At 38.8% G+C, this 20078-nt stretch overlaps 1 protein-coding gene and 1 non-coding gene across 2 annotated transcripts in view; both read left to right on the plus strand.

The window, feature by feature from the left end:
- Positions 1–571: 571 nt before the first annotated feature.
- Positions 572–20078, plus strand: part of DNA2 (DNA replication helicase/nuclease 2) — a 44728-nt gene continuing 25221 nt past the window's right edge. Inside the window, exons 1-5 of the mRNA XM_057736530.1 lie at positions 572–852; positions 2353–2538; positions 4646–4829; positions 8038–8183; positions 16568–16699. Of these exons, the coding sequence (XP_057592513.1) occupies positions 677–852; positions 2353–2538; positions 4646–4829; positions 8038–8183; positions 16568–16699 (824 nt within the window). The 5' untranslated portion in view covers positions 572–676. The remainder of the gene's footprint in view (positions 853–2352; positions 2539–4645; positions 4830–8037; positions 8184–16567; positions 16700–20078) is intronic.
- LOC130854662 (U6 spliceosomal RNA) lies at positions 18942–19047 on the plus strand. The gene has a single exon (XR_009054111.1). It is a non-coding gene; the product is annotated as a U6 spliceosomal RNA (small nuclear RNA).

The following is a 20078-nucleotide window of genomic DNA, read 5'->3' on the forward strand; positions in this document are numbered from 1 at the left end:
GAAAAAGTATGTTTCATCAAGGTAACATCATTTCCAGAAGATAGATACTGGGCTATTTTACAAGCCTGGGATGAGCCAGTAATGAGGGCCAGATTGATGACAGCAGAGAATGAAGGAATAACTGAAGAAGCAATACCCTTGTATCGCTCTTGAGCAAAGCAAGAGGCCTTGGGATCCCAAGAAGAAGTAGAGGGATCGCCCACTGATAGGAGGAACGCTTTGTTCACTGCTGAAAAAAGTGGAAATTGGTTATAAAACAGGAGTTTATAGATTTACAGTGGTTTTGTAGATTTAGTTGTGGTATGATGAGGAAGTTCTTATCTGACAGCGTCCATTTTCTCAATTGAGCCAGGAAAAAAAGGAGAGGCTGTTTTCCAAAGAGTGAAAATTCCCAGAAGCTAACAAGGGGCGTCTTGGTTTCGGCAACTGCAGATAGTTTTGTTCATACTAAGTGCGTGTGCCGGCCATGGGAGGGAGGGGAGGGAGGGAGAGAGAGGAGCCAGAGCATTTAGTCTGGGCCAGATTACTAAAACTCCCTGTGTGCCAAACCCCTAAGGCAAAGGAACAAGGGCGCCTTCTGGTTCTCGGCTCCCCGGGTGCAGCTCTCCCAGCGCTGAGCGCTCGGCGCTGGAAGGGCTGCCCGCGCAGGTCACTGGGGGCCGCGGCTGGTTGGCGCATGCGCACGGCGCCTCGCGGACTCGCGCGCCTTTTCGCCTCCAGGGTTGCTCCGGGTTCACCCGATTTTACCTGGCGGCAGTGTGAGGTCTCTGCGTTCAGCATGGAGCGGATGGAAGAACTGGAGCTGCTGCTGAAGAAGAGTTTCGGGGATGAGGCTGCGCCGCCGGCGAAGTTGTGAGCGGAACGGGGGGGAGGGTCTGGGAACAAAGCGGGAGATTTGAAAAGGAAGGAGCGGGAGAGGCCGGGAAGGACCGGGCCTCGGGACAGAGTGACCGGGCTCAGGTTCCCGGGCGCCCGACGAGCCTCCGGAGCTGGGGTCTGCTTCCCAAGGTTCTTTGTGGGGCCAGGCCCGGGCCAGAGCTTGAATACTCTCCTTCACCCAGCAGTTCACTCCTAACCTTGATATCACCACTTTCCTGAATTTGGGGAGTCCCAGCCACTTAAATGTTTCCATAAAAGGACATTGCAACTGCTAGATGCTTTTCTTGGTGTTTAATTGGAGAAAGTTATCTCAGGAAAAACTCTGTACCTTCAGATTGGCTTAAGTGGTCGGGGAAATTGAGCCGCAAGCATAGTGTAGAATTATTGTCAATAGTAATGATATCGAGGCTAATTATTGTTGACGGATATTTGCAGTTTGGGTTTTGACCAGCAGTACCTTTGGGGATATCCTTAAAGCGTCCCAGCTGACTTTGAGAAATTCATGGCCTGAGGCTACGTGGGGTAGGTGAATGAGGAATAGAACGTGGGGTTGGGTGACAAAGACAGTTTTAGGGTAAAGTTTTCGGGTAATAATTGGAGAGATAATGGCTTTGGACTGTCACTGATAAAGACTGCAGTCAAACTGGAAAAATTTAGGAGGGACTTAATGTTTTCTAGAGGAGAGAGTAGAGTATTTTGCAGTTTCAGGTGGCTAGGATCAGTGGATAAAAGAATTGTGAAATTGACTTGCCCATTTCTCTACAAACCATGGGCAAGTTTATCCCCAGTGAGATTTTATGGAAGAGTTTCCTGCATTAAATAGTAGGTTGGACTACATGATTTCTAAACACTCTCCTAATTGAAAGATTAATATAATAATGAAGCTCACAGTAGGACTTCCAGCAAACTACCCACACTATATGTTTCCATAACAAACATCTTTTACTAACAAAAGGATATGTCCTAGACATTTCCTTTTACTTGTACTTTGGGAAGGTTTGCATCAGTGGTAGGAATTTGTTGCTTAATATTTTTCAGTTTACCTTTAGTCCTTGTAATCGTAGATGTCCCAAAGAGCTCCTCATAGAGCTTATATTGGAAAAATCCGTATGACCAGCATGTTTTAAATGGTATTGCTTATAGGAACTTTTTTTTTTTTTTGGCACACGGGCTTAGTTGCTCCGTGGCATGTGGGATCTTCCTGGAGCTGGGATCGAACCCGTGACCTCTGCATTGTCAGGCGGATTCTTAACCACTGCGCCACCTAGGAAGCCCCAGGAAGTTTTTATAATAGGAATTCTGCTATGCCCTTGCTGTCTTAATTTTTACCTCCTTTTAGCCAATGGTCATTGTGATAAGCTTTCTAGAAGAAACAAACCTAGAAAACTAGAAGATTGGCTTGTAGATAAAGGAGATTGGATGGCTTCTTATTTCATGCTTGTGCTACAGTAGTTTTGTATGTGTATGCTTTAGATTTCAGAAGAAGAAGGTGGAAGCTTCCTTTCCTAAAACAGTTCTGAGCCGAGGAATGGATAACCGGTACCTGGTATTAGCAGTCAATATTGTACAGAATGAAGAAGGAAACCAGGAAAAACACCTAATCATCACTGCTTCCCAGTCGCTAGAATATAAAGAACTGTGTGTCCTTAGGAATAACTGGTAATTTTTGTGTGACTCTGAGCATTGATCTGGCAGAGCCTTAAGGGTACTGTCTTAAAAACTATCACATGGGGTTGTGCGGCTGTTGCAATAATTTAGCTGTTAATAAAGAAAGTAGAACCTGAATTAATTCAGTATAAAAATTGCGCCTGTTACCAGCATCTCAAGTCCCTTATTCCAAAACTTGATTAAAAATTCAAATTTCAATTTGTCATTTGAAAATCAAGTACAAGGGAACTTATTAAATCGCTACTTCCTATTTTCTAGTACTTTCTGGGATTGCAGCTTAAAACTCTTTTAGTTCTCACTATGAGGAAAAATTTTTAAATATTTTATTTATTTATTTATTTATTTTTATGTTCTGACTGCGTTGGGTCTTAGTTGCGGCATGTGGGATCTTTCCTTGTGGCACGCCTGCTTCTCTCTAGTTGTGGTGTGCAGGTTTTTTCTTTATTTTTTCTCTCTTTAGTTGCAGCATGTGGGGTCCAGGGTGCATGGGCTCTGTAGTTTGTGTCTCACAGGCTCTCTTAGTGAGGTGCACAAGCTCAATAGTTGTGGCGTGTGGGCTTAGTTGCCCAGTGCATGTGGGATCTTAGTTCCCTGACCAGGGATCAAACCCTTATCCCCTGCATTGGAAGGAGGATTCTTTACCACTGGACCACCAGGGAAGTCCCTCACTAAGGGGAAATTAATCACAGCATAAGAACATCCTTAGACTCTAGATTTTGCTTCTCAAGCAATGTGTGGTATGTGAGGGATGAAGGGGAGATGCAGAGAAGGTGGAGGTCTAACTTTGTCTGGGCTGCAAGTTGGATGGTTTGAATTAGATAAATATGATTTTCTTCTTGGTACATTGGGTTTGGCTTCATGCCTCAAGACTTATAGAAGCTGTAGATATCTCTTAAGGATGAGAGAATTATTATTAGAACAACCTCATCCAGGGCTTCCTAGGTGGCACAGTGGTTGAGAATCCGCCTGCCAATGCAGGGGACACGCATTCGATCCCTGGGCCAGGAAGATCCCACATGCCATGGAGCAACGAAGCCCGTGCGCCACAGCTACTGAGCCTGCGCTCTAGAGCCCGTGAGCCACAACTATTGAGCCCATGTGATGCAACTACTGAAGCCCATGCACCTAGAGCCCATGCTTCTCAACAAGAGAAACCATGGCAATGAGGAGCCCATGCACCACAACAAAGAGTAGCCCCCACTCACCACAACTAAAGAAAGCCCATGCACAGCAAAAAAAAAAAAAAAAAAAAAAAAAGACCCAACACAGCCAATAAAATAAATAAATAAATAAATAAATAAATTTATTAAAAAAAAAAAGAACCTCATCTATAATTGGAGCTATATATTACACTATTAATGATTTGATAGCTTTTGCAGTAGATGATGCAAGACCTAGAAATTTAGAAATACTTATTTCTTTACATAAAATATCCAGTTATATATTTATTTTAAAAAAAATATTTATTTATTTATTTATTATTTGGCTGCACCGGGTCTTAGTTGCGGTACGCAGGATCTTCGCTGCTGCATGCCAGCTCTTAGATGCAGCATGTGGGATCTAGTTTCCTGACCAGGGACCGAACCCAGTCCCCCTGCATTGGGAGTGCGGAGTCTTAACCACTGGACCACCAGGGAAGTCCCTCCAGTTATTTTTGAAGCCTCCTTAATATGTTTAAATGTAGGAATCTAGGGACTTCCCTGGTGGTGCAGTGGTTAAGAATCTGCCTGCCAATGCAGGGAACATGGGTTCGATCCCTGGTCCGGGGAGATCCTACATGCCACAGAGCAACTAAGCCCATGTGCCACAACTTCTGAGCCTGCGCTCTAGAGCCCGCAAGCCACCACTACTGAGCCCAGGTGCTGCAACTACTGAAGCCCGTGAGTCTAGAGCCCGTGCACCGCAACAAGAGAAGCCACTGCAATGGGAAGCCTGCGCACCACAGCAAAGAGTAGCTCCCCCTTGCTGCAACTAGAGAAAGCCTGTGCACAACAGTGAAGACCCAACACAGCCTAAATAAATACATAAAAATAAAAGTATTAAAAAAATAAATGTAGGAATCTAAACTGTGTATACTTTAACTTTGCTTTATTTTTAGGTGCTCTATACTAGTAGAGCCAGGGGACATCATTCATTTGGAGGGCAACTGCATATCAGATACTTGGATAATAGATGAAGATTTTGGATATTTGATTCTATATCCAGACATGCTGATTTCTGGCACAAGGATAGCCAGTAGTATTCGATGCATGAGAAGAGCTGTCCTGAGTGAAACATTTAAGGTGAATAATTTTTTTTTTCAGATCTTTATTGGAGTGTGATTGCTTTACACTGTTGTGCCAGTTTCTGCTGTACAACAGAGTTAATCAGCTGTATTTATATGTATATCCCCATATCCCCTCCCTCTTGAGCCTCCCTCCCTCCCTCCATATCCCACCCCTCTAGGTCATCACCAATCATCGAGTTGATCTCCCTGTGCTATGCAGCAGCTTCCCATTAGCTATCTGTTTTAGATTTGGTAGTGTGTATATGTCAGTGCTACTCTCACTTTGTCCCAGCTTCCCCTTCCCCGCCGCCCCTGCCCCAGGTGTCCTCAAGTCCATTCTCTACATCTGTATCTTTATTCTTGCTCTGCCACTAGGTTCATCAGTACCATTTTTTTAGATTCCATATATATGCATTAGCATACCATATTTGTTTTTCTCTTTCTGGCTTACTTCACTCTGTATGACAGACTCTAGGTCCATCCACCTTACTACAGATAACTCAGTTTCATTCCTTTTTATGGCTGTGTAATATTCCATTGTATATATGTACCACATCTTCCTTATCCATTCATCTGTTGATGGGCATTTAGGTTGTTCTGGCTCTTGTAAATAGTGCTGCAATAAACATTATGGTGCATGTTTCTTTTGGGATTATGGTTTTCTCTGGGTATATGCCCAGTAGTGGGATTACTGGATCATATGGTAGTTCTATTTTTAGTTTTTTAAGGAACCTCTGAATAATATTAATAGCCAATGTTTCTACAGGGTCTTAAGAGTCTACAGAACACTTTTACGTTCTTATTTAATCCTCCCAACAGTCCTGTGAAGTAGATGGTATTAATCAGCTGCATTTTACTGATGAGAAAAATCAGGCTCAGAGAAGCTAAGTGACTTGCCCAAAGTTACTGTAGCTAGTAAGTGACAGTGTTGGGATTCAAGGCCAGGTGCCTTAATATCCTTTGATTCTTATTCAAAATTTAATAAAATAATTCTGATAATAAGATAATTAATTTAAGTGATAAAAATTTTAATTTAATATATTTGGGCATTTCCAAATTTGGTTTCATGTGATTCCCAGGAAACTAAAAGTAAATGTGACAGTCTCTTTTATTTTTTATTTTTTATTTATTTTTTAAAGATTTATTATTTATTCATTTATTTTTGGCTGCATTGGGTCTTTGTTGCTGCACATGGGCTTTCTCTAGTTGTGGCAAGTGGAGGCTACTCTTTGTTGTGGTGCAAGGGTTTCTCATTGCGGTGGCTTCTCTTGTTGCAGAGCATGGGCTTTAGGCACGTGGGCTTCTGTAGTTGTGACACATGGGCTCAATAGTTGTGGCTCACGGGCTGTATAGTGCAGGCTCAGTAGTTGTGGCACACAGGCTCAGTTGCTCCATGGCATCTACCCAGACCAGAGATCGAACCCTTGTTCTCTGCATTGGCAGGCAGATTCTTAACCATTGTATCACCAGGGAAAGCCTGACAGTTTCTTTTAAAGAGTGTTATGGAAAGTTTCAAAGATACACAAAGAGATGATTATAATAAACTCCCATGTACCCATTTTGCTGTTCCCAAACATTGTATTATTTTGCAATTAAATGAAAGCTGAGATTTAAAAAATATATAAACTCAATATCTTTATTATACACAATACAATTAACAGTAATTCCTTAAAGTAATCTAATAGTTTATCTGTCTTTTATCAAAAATTTTTTTATTCAGTTCATTTGTTAGCATCAGTATCCAAACAGTATTACGCTTGGTTAATATGTCTTATAGTTTCTTTAATCTATATTCTGCCTTGCACCCACTCCCTTTGTTTCAATGCCATTTATTTTTTAATTTTTTTGGTTGCACTGTGCGACTTGTGGGATCTTAGTTCCCCAAACAGGGATTGAACCTGGGCCCTTGGCAGTGAAAGTGCAGAGTCCTAACCACTGGACCACCAGGGAATTCCCAATGCCATTTATTTTTGAAGAACTTGAGTTTTTATTTAAGTTTCCTCTTCCTCCCAGGGTATTCTTTTAATTATACAATTAGTGCACATGTATGTAGAAAACCAAAAAATACAGCTAAGCAAGGGGAGAAAAAGAAGGAAAAATACCTAAGTAGATTTTCTAATAGTCTTAGTTATCACTTATGTGTAGTTTTTTTTTTAAAAATCAGCTTTTTTTCTTCAATTGTGGGGGTACTATTAACTTCTCTTTTAACCGCATATTATAAAGCAGACCTGAATATTAATCTTTTAAAAATCTTATTTTGAAATAATTTTAGACTCATGTAGAACTTACAAAAGTAGTACAGAAAGTTCCTCTGTAAATTAATTTTTGAAATTCCTGATGAGTGTTTTGGTGGACCTTATCTTGTTTTTTGATAGTTTCAAGGGGAAGGTCCAGGCTAATAAAAGAGTTAATTGAAAACTACTGTTTCTTTTTGAGTTGTGAGAGCTTGTCAAAAATCTCTGCTGTAGGTAGAAATAGAGACAGATGTAGAGAACAAACATATGGACACCAAGTGGGGAAGGAGAGGCGGTTCGGAGGAAATGAATTGGGAGATTGGGATTGCCATTACACATTACTAATAAGAAAAAAATATCAAATTGTGCACTTTAAATCTGTGCAGTTTATTGTATGTCAATTGTATCTCAATAAAAGTTCTTGAAAAAAAAATCTCTGCTGTAGGGAATTCCCCGTGGTCCAGTGGTTAGGACTTGGCACTTTTACTACTGGGGCCTGAGTTCAGTCCCTGACTGGGGAGCTAAGATCCCACAGCTGCTTGGGACAGCCAAAAAAAAAAAATCTCTGCTGTAAGTTTATGTTTCATGGTTGAATATTTCACTCATATGAGTTTATGATCTATGCCTTTATTGACTTTTCTGTGTGGGTTCATTATAAAGTGAAATTAGAGACAAATATGTTAAGTATTTGAGAATACCTTGAACTTTTTCATATAGGTTATTTTAATTTTTTTCAGAATGGAAATATACTGATTTGAAAAAAAAAACTCATACCTGTGAAATAATTCAGGTAATACTAAATCGAAGAAAGTGAAAGTCATCTATAATTTCACTCACAAGAAAAAAAAATTGTTTAATACTTTGGCATTTGTCTCACCAGTGTACTTTGGCTATGGTGGTTCAATAGGCTAGGTAATAAATATATGATTATATCCATTGATATATTGTAAAATAAGATGGTTCGTGTGATTTTTTTTTTTTTTTTGGTAGAACTCTGATCCAGCCACACGCCAAATGCTGATTGGTACGGTTCTCCATGAAGTATTTCAAAAAGCAATATGTGATAGTTTTGACCCGGAAAAGCTACAAGAGCTTGCTTTTCAAACTGTTCAAGAAATAAGGCATCTGAAGGAAATGTAAGTAGTTACGAGAGGATTTATAGATAGTTTTGTTATATAACTTCTTTCCTGGCATCTGTAAGGTATTTTGCTATTAGACTGTTAAATATAAATCAGTATGATACTAGAATGTAGATTTCAGGGTTGTAGTTTCCCTCTGCAGTTCCGTGAAGAGCTTCTAAAATTGCAGAACAGGAACTCTTTGGCTAAAAATATCTAAATATTTTCTATATGCAGAGTAGACACCACAGCTGCACTCACAGAGTGTGAACTTTTTGTTTTACTTCTAGAAACAATGTGGCATCCTGAAAATTGTATGGGATTGGGAGTCAGACGAACCTCCTTTCTAATTCTAGCTTTGCTGGTTTTATGATTGAACAAGTTACTGAAAGATTCTGAAACGGGTGATAATACCTATTTTGCAGGCTTTTTGTGACAATGGAGATAATATATGTAAACCCACAAATGGCTAATCATTGGCGTTTTATGAGTGACTACCTGCAGAGGGATTGGCATATTCTCTCTCTGTTTCTTTCTTAACTCCTATTGTGGTCCATCTTTTTTTCATAGAAATGTTTTTATTAGTGATGATTTTGCTTTCCAGACTAGTTGACACAAACCTACTTTTCCCAGGTGTAATTCTGCATTTCACTGTTTAAATGGGAAAAATGTATTTCATAGTTCCACACTGATTTACTAATGATGTACAATCTATTGTCTTAAAAACATTTTAGAACCCTGCCCTATATCAGGCACTGTGTTAAGTGCTTTTTAGATATCTTACCTTATATAATCTGATAGCAACCTGTTATAAAGGAAGAAATGAAAGCACAGAGAAGTTGTCACTTGGTAACAACCACACAGCATGGCATTCAGAATATGAATAGATATAATAAAATTTTTGCTTAAGAGTTCTACTTATCACCTTATTTGCCACTTTGGTTTTCAAATTAAAAAAATTTTTTTGTTACATCCTAATCAGGATATGATGATACCTGTTGTATGTTGTATGGATCATTGCCCTGAAACAAAACACATCAGAACTTAGTGCCTTAAAATGACAGACATCTAACCTGTTATCTCATAGTTTTTGTCAGGAATTTGGAAGTAGTTTAGCTAGGTGGTTCTGGCTCAGGGTCTCCCACGTGGGGCTGCGGTCATCTGAAGGCTTGACCCAGGCAGGAGCATCTGCTTCCCGGATAACTTACTCACATGTCTGCTGTGGTGAGAACTCAATTCCTAGCTGGCTGTTGGCAGGAGGCCTCAGTTCCTCACCCCCTCTCCAGGGGGCTGGCAGATGTGTCCTTGGACACAATCAGATTGAAGGGTCCAAGAAAGAGAGCAGGAAGCCACAATGCCTTTTATAACCTAGTCTCTGATTCCTACGTTGTCACTTCTGCTTTTTTTATTCATTAAGTACTCATCACTAAGTCTAGCTCTCCCTCAAGGGTAGGGGAACTAGGTGCCATCTTGTGAAGGGGTTGTCAAAGGATTTATGGACAGATTTTAAACTACCACAGGTGTTCAGGTATCAGGTAACCTGATTAATGCAGAACCCATCGTGAATATAAAGGTGAAAGAAAACAAGGATTTTGAGCAGTCTTGCTCAGAATTCATGTCCTTGTATTAAACCTTGTGCATATGACGTAGTGGAATGTCTCTTATGCCCTCAGCATCTGTTATTTTTCATTAGTATCTAACAGTCTTACTTATCTGGTTTCCCAGATACGGGAGAAAGGTACCTGCATAGTCATGTAACATGAGAGCTGATAGCTTCATTACTATATAGGAAAGGAAAAACTTTTATTTATTTATGTTTGTTTATTTATTTATTTGTGGCTATGTTGGGTCTTCGTTGCTGCACACAGGCTTTCTTTAGTTGCGGCGAGCAGGGTTACTCTTTGTTGTGGTGTGGTGGCTTCTCTTGTTGCAGAGCATGGGCTCTAGGCATGCAGGCTTCAGTAGTTGTAGCACACGGGCTTGGTAGTTGTGACATGTGGGCTCTAGGGCACACAGGCTTCAGTAGTTGTGGTGCATGGGCTTAGTTGCTCCACGGAATGTGGGACCTTCCCGGACCAGGGATCGAACTCGTGTCCCCTGCATTAGCAGGTGCATTCTTAACCACTGCGCCGCCAGGGAAGCCCAGGAGAAACTTTTTAAAAATATAAGAATTATGAAGATCAGAATTTTGTTTTGTTTTTTGTTTTGTTTTTTGTTTTTTTGGCGGTGAGGCTTGTGGGAACTTAGTTCCCCGACCAGGGATTGAACCCATGCGCCCTGCAGTAGAAGCTTGGAGGCTTAACCACTGGACTACTAGGGAAGTCCCTTTAATTAATTTTTATTGGAATATAGTTGCTTTACAATTTGTGTCAGAATTTTGAAGGAATGTATTCTTAGCAGATCCTTGGGTATCACGGAATTTTTTTTTTTTAATATAGTTGATTTACAATGTTGGGTTAGTTTCTGGTGTACAGCAAAGTGATTCAGTTATTTATATATGTATACACATACATATGTATTCTATTTCATATTCTTTACCATTATTGTTTATTATAGGATACTGAATATAGTTCCCTGTGCTATATAGTAAGATTTTTGTTGTTTTGTATATAGTAGTTTATATCTGCTAATTCCAAACTCCTAATTTATCCCCACCCCACCTTCCCCTTTGGTAACCATAAGTTTGTTTTCTATGTTTGTGAGTCTGTTTCTGTTTTCTAAATAAGTTAATTCTATCATATTTTAGATTCCGTGTACAAGTGGTATATGATAGTTATCTTTCTCTGACTCCACTTAGTATGATAATCTCTAGGTCCATACATGTTACTGCATTATTATTTTTTATCATGATATCCTGAGTCATTAAGGGAAAATATGTTTCATTTCATAATTATGAAAATACTAATTCTCTCATGAATCTTGCCCAATCCTGTTCAAAAGGATACTTTTTAAAATTCCCAGAGCCTAAAATAACAGATCCAAAGTTCTTCCCTACCCTCTCTTATAGGCCCTTCTACTTTATTACAGATCTTAGAACAGATTTTTACCTGTTCATGCTCTGTCCTCTCATTATATGTATAAAAGTCTATGCTTGAAGATCCCAAACCTTAAGTATCTCTATAGTCTCAGGAAAGAGCAGGTGGTTACATGTCATTTTCCTGTTACTTGGCTAAAATTAAAAAGGGGGAATTTAAATGCAGGAGACTTTAACCGGTGTGGACTGGTTTGGAAACTTAAAAGAATCCTGGTCTGTAAAAAGTAAAACACTGGGAAGAATCTGCCTAAGGAGATGGACGATGACAACGGAGAATGGTTCCAGGATGGTTCGAGAGGATATGCAGGAAAAAGGTTACCCCATTGTGTAGGGTTTTTTTTACATAGTAAATTATTATTGCTAAGTAGGTTATAAATTCACCTACACCATATGTTACTGTAATAGTACAAGAGCATATACAGTGGTCACTCAATTCCTCTCTCCAAAGGCAACTTCTGTTATCAGTTTCTTCTTTTTCTTCTTCCTTTTTTTTTAACATTTATTTATTTAGTTGCAGCAGATGAGCTCCTTAGTTGTGGCATGCAAACGCTTAGTTGTGGCATGTGGGACCTGGTTCCCTGACCAGGGATGGAACCCAGGGCCCCTGCATTGGGAGCTCGGAGTCTTACCCACTGTGCCAACACGGAAGTCCCCATTATCAGTTTCTTGTATGTCCTTCCACAGTGGTTGTGTGTATGATTATTTATGTTTATGTATTATTTGTTATATAAATGATAGCATACCATACACATTGTTTTATATAAATATTAAATCTTGGGGGTTCCCTGGTTGTTCATTGTTTAGGATTCAGTGCTTTCGCTTCAGTGGACCCGAGTTTAATCCCAAGTCAGGGAACTATGATCCTGCAAGCCGTGCAGGATGGCCGGAAAAAAAAAACAACCTTGGTGATTATTCCTTATTAGTGCTTACTGAGCTCTCTCGTTTTTAAATGAGTGGCATAATGTTTCATATAAACAATAGATTATTTAAGTAGCCCCTTACATTTCAGTCTTTGCTTTTATTAGCAATGCTATAATAAATACGTTTGTGCATTTTTAATTTAGTTGCTGTGCAGGCATATATCCGGGCTCAATACTTAGAAGTGAAGTTGTTGAGCCAGAGGATACTTAACATTTAAACATTTAAAAAATCTTAAAAAAAATTTTTTTTATTGGGCACTTCTCTGGTGGCACAGTGGATAAGACTCTGAGCTCCCATTGCAGGGGGCCCGGGTCTGATCCCTGGTCAGGGAAATAGATCCCATATGCATGCCACATCTAAGAGTTCGCATGCCACAACTAAGGAGCCCATGTGCCGCAACTAAGGAGCCTGCTTGCCACAGCTAAGACCTGGTGCAACCAAATAAAATAAATTAGTTAATTAAAAAAATGTTTTTATTGAAGTATAGTTGATTTACAATGTTGTGTTAATTTCTACTGTACAGCAAAGTGACTCAGTTATGCATATATATATATTCTTTTCCATTATGGTTTATCACAGGATATTGAATACAGTTCCTGTGCTATATAGTAGGACCTTATTGTTTATCCATTTTGTATATAATAGCTTACCTCAACCCCCCCACTCCATCTGTTCCCCCAACCCCTCCCCTTGCAACCACAAGTCTTTTCTCTATATCTGTGAGTTTCTGTTTTGTAGGTGGGTTCATTTGTGTCATATTTTAGACTCCACTTATAAGCAATATCATATGGTATTTGTCTTTCTCTTTCTGACTTACCTCTCTTAGTATGATAATCTCTATTTGCATCCGTGTTGCTACAAATGGTGTTATTTCATTCTTTTTTATGGCTGAGTAGTATCCATTGTGTATATGTATCATATACTTTTTTATCCATTCGTCTGTTGAGGGATGTTTAGGTTGTTTCCATGTCTTGGCTATTGTGAATAGTGGTGCTGTGAACATAGGGGTATATCTTTTTGATAAAAAGTCTTTTCATTTGAAAATAATTTTAAATTTAGAGGAAAGTTGCAAGAGTAGTACAAAGAATATCCATGTACTCTTTACTCAGGTTTACCTGTTGTGTGTGTGTTTTTCTAAACCACTTGAGATTAAGTTGTATATGTGGTTTGTTTTTTTTTTTAACTTTTAAATGTGTGTTTCCTAAGAATAGGATTTTCTTTTATGTAACCACAGAACAGTTATCAACTTAAGGAAATTTAGCATCGTTATAATACTTGTGTCTGATCTACTGTCCACATTTCAGTTTTGTGCAGTAGTGTTCTTTGTAGCATTTTTTTCCCTCCAGGACAAGATCTGGTCTGGGTACGTTTAAAGTTTTGATATATATTGTCTAATTGCTCTGTGTAGACATTGTCCTATTTCTTTCTTTCACTCATTTTTTTTCCCAGTTTTATTGAGATATCATTGACATACAAGATTGTATTAGTTTAATGTATACAACATAATGATTTAATATATGTGTATATTGCAAAATTCCTTTTGCATTTCTGTAGGCAATATATTGGTCCTCGTTTCCCCCACATCCTCACCTATATCATCTTTTATCCACTGGGAGCTGCCAGATTTCAAACAGCCTTCTTCAGACAAACAGTTTTTGCCTTATGTGGGCTGACTGTTCCTGTAAGTCATTTGGGGCACTTTTGTGTCAGCAATTGCTCTCTGGCTGGAGATATCTTAGCTTCTCTTTCAACCTGAATTTGCTTTTGTGCTCAGGACAAGCAATCTTGGCAGAGCTAAGGTTGCTAATTTTGTCTTCCCTGCTGAACTGGCTCTCCCAGGAGACTGATAGGGCTCTGCTTTCTTAGTTCTGATAAGCCAGAGGCAGCAAAAACCTAGGAAAGTAGGAGCTTATTAAATTTGGTATTAGAAATGTTGCAGAGTCATTATACGGTAAATTTGTAGTGGTCTGGAGTCTCAGAGTTTGATAAATATGTTATTGAATATTATGGTGCTATCTTCAGAAGGTAAGAAAAATGGTAAGTGGTGTCTTTTGAAAGGAGTTTGCAGATTATTGGAGGCTATGCCAGTACTCAGGTGAACTCAGGCCTGCAGGGAGAGAATAATGGTAGTAAATTACTAAAACACTAGAAGGGAGCATAGGGGTTAAGAACTTAGGTTCCCAACCTAGAGCTGTGTGTCCTTTGGAAGTAACTCCTGAGCTTCAGTTTCCTCAGCTCTAAAGTGGGATGACAGGAATAGCGTCTCATAGATATGTAATGAGGGTTGGACGTGTTCGTGTTAAGCACCTAGAACAGTGCTTGGCCTAGACTCAGCATTCCTCAGTTATCATCTTCAGACCTCGTTGAGTGCTTATTGTAAGCCAGCTATTAATACTTTACATAGGTTTTACTTACTCCTCAAACTAACTGTGTGGTAGCTATCACCTCACCTTACAGAGGAGAAAACTAACTCAGTTAATCGTGAATCGCCCAAAGTTACACGTCTAATAAATAAAGAGTTAGTGTTCAAACCTAGGTGTGACCTGAGAGAAACACATGTGCTCTTAACACCCCAGAGTAGTTGTTAAGATTGTGATGTTTAAACATGACGAAGGAGCTAGGAGGACCATCCTGGGAAGGGGACAGCAGTTCTCAGAACTTTCTGGTCTCAGGACCGTGTTACACTAAAAAAGTTATTGAGGACCCTAAGGAGCTTTTGTTTATGTGAGTTATAGCTATAGATAATTACTGTACTAGAAATGAAAACTCAGATAATTTAAAAACATTTATTGATTAATCTTAAAATAACAATAACAATTCATTCCATGTTAGCATAAGTAACAGTTTAATGAAAAATAACTATTTTTGAAAAACAATGTAATGAAACAAGTGGAATTGTTTTACATTTTTGCAAATGTTTTAATTTTATGGCTTGATACAAGACACCTGTATGTATAAAATAGATAACTAATAAGGAACTACTGTATAGCACAGGGAACTCTACTCAATACTCTGTAATGACCTATATGGGAAAAGAATCTAAAAAAAGAGTGGATACATGTATATGTATAACTGATTCACTTTGCTGTGCACCTGAAACTAACACAACATTGTAAATCAGCTACACTCCAATAAAAAAAGTTAAAAAAAAAAAGACACCTTGTTTCTTATATCTGCTTCTTCATTCTCTGTATTGCTATATTGTATGTATGTATGTGGACTCAGACATCTCCACTGTGTACTTGTGAGAGAACAAGAGCAAAAAGACAAATAATGTCATAGTATTATTATGACATAGTTTTGACCTTGTGGGCACCCTGAAAAACAGACTAGATTCTGGTAGTCTTTGCTGACTTCTGACTTAAGAAGTTAACATTCCTATAGATTGTCCTTTGATCTAGTAAGGACAATTTGACCTTTCTATTCCTACAGTCTCTTTTCATCTTTTACGTTTCTACTTTCCACTGCTGGGTTTCAGGAGAAACATCTTCTACGGTTTCTTTTTTATCCCAAAAGTGTAACTGGGACCTATTAGACCTGAGATGATAGGAATTGGAGCAAATCAGAAATTTGATGTCATGTCACTGTTATTTGGCTTTTTGTGTGTGTGTGTGATAAAATACATATAGCATTAGGAATCCTAACTACTTTTTTTTTTGCGGCCGTTTTTAATCTTTTTTTTTTAATTTATTATTATTTTTTTGGCAGTGTTGGGTCTTTGTTGCTGCGCACAGGCTTTCTCTAGTTGTGGCTCCCTGGGGGCTACTGTTTGTTGCAGTGTGCAGGCTCTAGCCTTGCAGGCTCCAGTAGTTGCAGCATGTGGGCTCAGTAGTTTTGGCTTGCGGGCTCTAGAGTGCAGGCTCAGTAGTTGTGGCGCCCGGGCTTAGTTGCTCTGCAGCATGTGGGATCTTCCTGCAGCAGGGATCGAACCCCTGGGCCCTGTATTGGCAGGCGGATTCTTAACCACGGCGCCATCAGGGAAGTCTGTACAATCTTAACCACTTTTAAGGGTACAGTTCAGTGACATTAAGTACATTGACATTGTTGTGCAAACATTACCATCATCTATCTCCAGAACTGTTTTTATCTTCCCAAACTGAAACTTTATATCCATTAAACAACTCCCCCTTCCCTCAGCCCCTGGCAGTCACCGTTCTTTCTGTCTCTATGAATTTGACTATTCTAGGTACCTCATGTGAGTGGTCATGCAATATTTGTCCTTTTCTTACTGGCTTATTTAGTCTAATGTCCTCAGGGTTCATCTGTGTTGTAGCATGCATCAGAATTTCCTTCCTTTCCAAGGTTGAATAATATTCCATTGTATATACCACATTTTATTTATCTATTCATTAGTCGATGGGCACTTGGGTTGCTTATTTGAACGTTTTTTCCTTGCTTACTTTTTTCATATTTAAGCTTTCATATTTAGTATCTTGTATTTTGGCAGGTACCGCCTAAATCTGAATCAAGATGAAATAAAACAAGAAGTAGAGGAGTATCTTCCTTCATTTTCTAAATGGGCCGGAGATTTCATGCATAAACATACTTCAACTGACTTCCCTCAAATGCAACTCTCTCTGTAAGAAACCGATTTTGTTTATATGGTGTTCATATGTTTAGACCAGGATCTTATTCAAAAGGTTGAATTAACACTTTTTAGAGGTCATGTTATGACGACTAAACTTTTTGTTTATTTACTTTATAAATTACAGTCCTGAGTATATTTCTTGGACAAAAAAAATTAATGAATAGAAAATTCTATTTTCATTACAGTAAAATTTATAATTTTTGGATGTAAGGATGGTTTTTTAATAAAAGCTTCAGTTTATAAATATTTGGGGAGCTGTCCTAATTTTATATATATTACTTCTCTGTGTTACTGTCGTATATGGACTGTCTCATGTGTTGATTGTCATGGATTTGTGTTATGTGTTTAAATAGTGTGTTTAGCCATTCAGTGCTGTTTGGCATTTGGTTTGTTTTATATTTTTTTCCCCTTAAAGTAGCATTGATATAAATTTGTAGGTAATCTTTTCTTCCTCCTATTATTTTCACACTCAGCAAATATTTATTAAATGCCTAATATGTGCTAAGTAAAGTTCTAGGCGCTGGGATCACTGTAGGAAAAAAAAAAAAGCCACTGACCTTGTGGTGCTTCTGTGCTACTGAACAAATAAACAGCAGGGTGACAGATTGTGGTCAGTGCAGTGTAGTACAGTGGGGAGGATAAGAAAGAGAGAGGAGTTGGAAGAACATATTATTTCCGTAGATGGTCATGAAAGGCCTCTATATAAGGTGACATTGAGCAGAAGCCTGAAGGAAATGAAGGAGGGGGCAGCTGTCTCTAGGGAGAGCACTCCAGGCAAAAGCCCTGTGGGTATAATGCACTGCTGCCAGTGTGGCTGGAGCAGAGTGAGGTGGGAGCAGGAGAACCAGCTCTCCTGGGGCCCCATAAGCCTTGTGGGACATTGGCTGCCATTCTGATTCCATGACCACATGTAATCTGGCTACCATGGGAAGTCACTGCAGGGTTTGCACAGAGGGTTTTGATCTGATTTCTTTCTTTCTTTCTTTTTCTTTCTTCCTTCCTTCCTTCCTTCCTTCCTTCCTTCCTTCCTTCCTTCCTTCCTTTCTTTCTTTCTTTCTTTCAACAGGCAACATTTTATTGTTCTTTAAATAGTCAACGTTGTATTTGCTTTAAATAGTTCCTTTTATATCAGTGTTCTCATTTTTTTCTCAATATTCTCAATATTTTATCTCATGACATTTTGTGATCTGAACTTATTTTAAGATTTGTGAATCAGAAATCTTGGGGACACTCATTTCTTTAAACCAATTTGTTTTCTCAAGTTCAAAGGACATACTGAGCCTGGATGTGAATCCCAGTTTTGCCACAATTTAGCTGTGCAACTTTAGGCAAGTTCCTTAACCTCTCTGTGCTACTTTCTGTATTGATCTGATTTACTTTTGAAAGGATCAATCTTTTAAGACTGTGTTGTAGGATAAGGGCAGAGGTGGAGAGACTAATTTGCAGATTCTTGCAGGAATCCAGGCAAGAGATGGTGGTGGCTTACACCAGAGTGAGGGTTGTGGAAGTGATGAGAATCAGTTGGATTATGTTCAGATTTTCAAGGTAGAGCTGATAGGTTTTGGATTGGGTGCAGAGTGTGAGGGGAAAAAAAGTCAGTGGTGATTCCTTGGGAGAAAATGTGATGAAAATGGCTGGGGTCAAGAGAGAATGGTAGAAGAGGATTTGGAGTCAGGGAGTGTAGGCTACTATATTAACAGGTTGTTCTATGAAAGGGTATGGAGAAATGGAATGGCTTATGTGGGGTTAAGAGAACTTTGTTGTTGTTTTGAAGATGGGGGGTATAACATGTTTATATGCCAACGAGAAGAATTCCATAGGGAGGGTAACACTAACACTTAGAAGAGATGGGAGGATTCCTAGAGCTGTGTCATTGAGTAGAAGAGAGGGATTAGGGTACACAAGTGGAGGGGTGGACCTTATGGGAACAGTTATTTCCGTGTATTAAAACCTCATAACTGGACTACTTCATGTAAGGTACTTAGAAAATTTACAGCCTTTTACATATTGCTAGAATTCTTTTAGAATTTTTTAAAGTCATTTTAGAAGGTTGCTAGCAATGTTTAAATGTCCTGTGTCTGCTGATAGGATTTTATTTATTTTTATTTATTTAATTATTATAATTATTTATAATTGTGTGACTTCCAGTATTTTCATAGAGTTGTTCAACCATCGCCACAATCAGTTTGCCAGTGGGACTTTGATATATCTATTTTAGAAATACTTAGTGGTTGTGCTCATTTTGGTAACACATACCTAAAACTGGAATGATACAGGGAAGGTTAGCATGGCCCCTGCACAAGGATGACTCGCAAATTCGTGAAACATTCCATATTTTTAAAAAGTAGACGTATATATGTATAACTATATCACTTTGCTGTACACTTGAAACTTACATAAATCAACTATACTTCAGTAAAAAAGTACTTAGTGGTTAAAAAAAGAGGCTTACCTTGCTATTAGAATTGGGTTTACTTATCATATTCTTTACTTCTGTTATGGTCATAACTTTACCACCAGGTCCTTACCCTAAAAAAAAGCTGGAATAAATTGGTTATAGTTTCTCATAGTATTTTTTAAAATAAATTTATAAATGCTTCGTTCTTTGTTGTTTCTTTGGAGCAGATTGCTGTGTCTGGTATAGGGAGTGGGTCTTGGTGCATGAGTCTTCACTGATAATCTGCAAAGTGTTTATTTTATTAAGTAGTCATTCTTTTCCTGGTTCCTTGCTTTGTTTTGTAGCTTTTCTGTCATTCTGGTCTCTTGATTTTCTGTAATAATTACAAACTTAATTTTGTTTTCCATTGTTCTGAATCATTTCTTTATCCTTTTTTACTTTCCCTCCCTCCCTTTCTTTCCTTCTTTCCGCCCTTTTTATTTCTTTTGGGGGTCATTTAAATTTGCTTGAGATTTAAAATTGTGGTGTATATCCATTTCTATGGTTGTTTTATCTTTTTATCTTTTTTTTTTTTTGGTCTCGCCCCACAGCTTGTGCGATCTTAGTTCCCCAACCAGGGACTGAACCCCGAGCCACAGCAGTAAAAGCACCAGGTCCTAACCACTGGACCGCCAGGGAATTCCTTATGGTTGTTTTAGATACTAGCTTTTCTTTCACTGTTGTTTTAGCATTTTCTTTGCATGTTTTTTTCTTTTGGCTAAAATTTACTCATTGTTTTTGCAGTGTTAATAAGCTGCCATATTCTGATAGATTTATGGATTTATCTGTTCAGCAAACATGTATTACATGCTGCATCTGTGCCCAGGATCGTTCTAGGTGTTATGGGGAGACTAAAGCCCTCCAAGAAGTCAGTGTATTGGTGGTTGTTGAAAATGTAGAAGTGGAGGGGATTGCTGAGAGAGAACAGCAATC

The sequence above is a fragment of the Hippopotamus amphibius genome, chromosome 5 (assembly GCF_030028045.1).
Source record: "Hippopotamus amphibius kiboko isolate mHipAmp2 chromosome 5, mHipAmp2.hap2, whole genome shotgun sequence".
NCBI classification, from domain to species: domain Eukaryota; kingdom Metazoa; phylum Chordata; class Mammalia; order Artiodactyla; family Hippopotamidae; genus Hippopotamus; species Hippopotamus amphibius.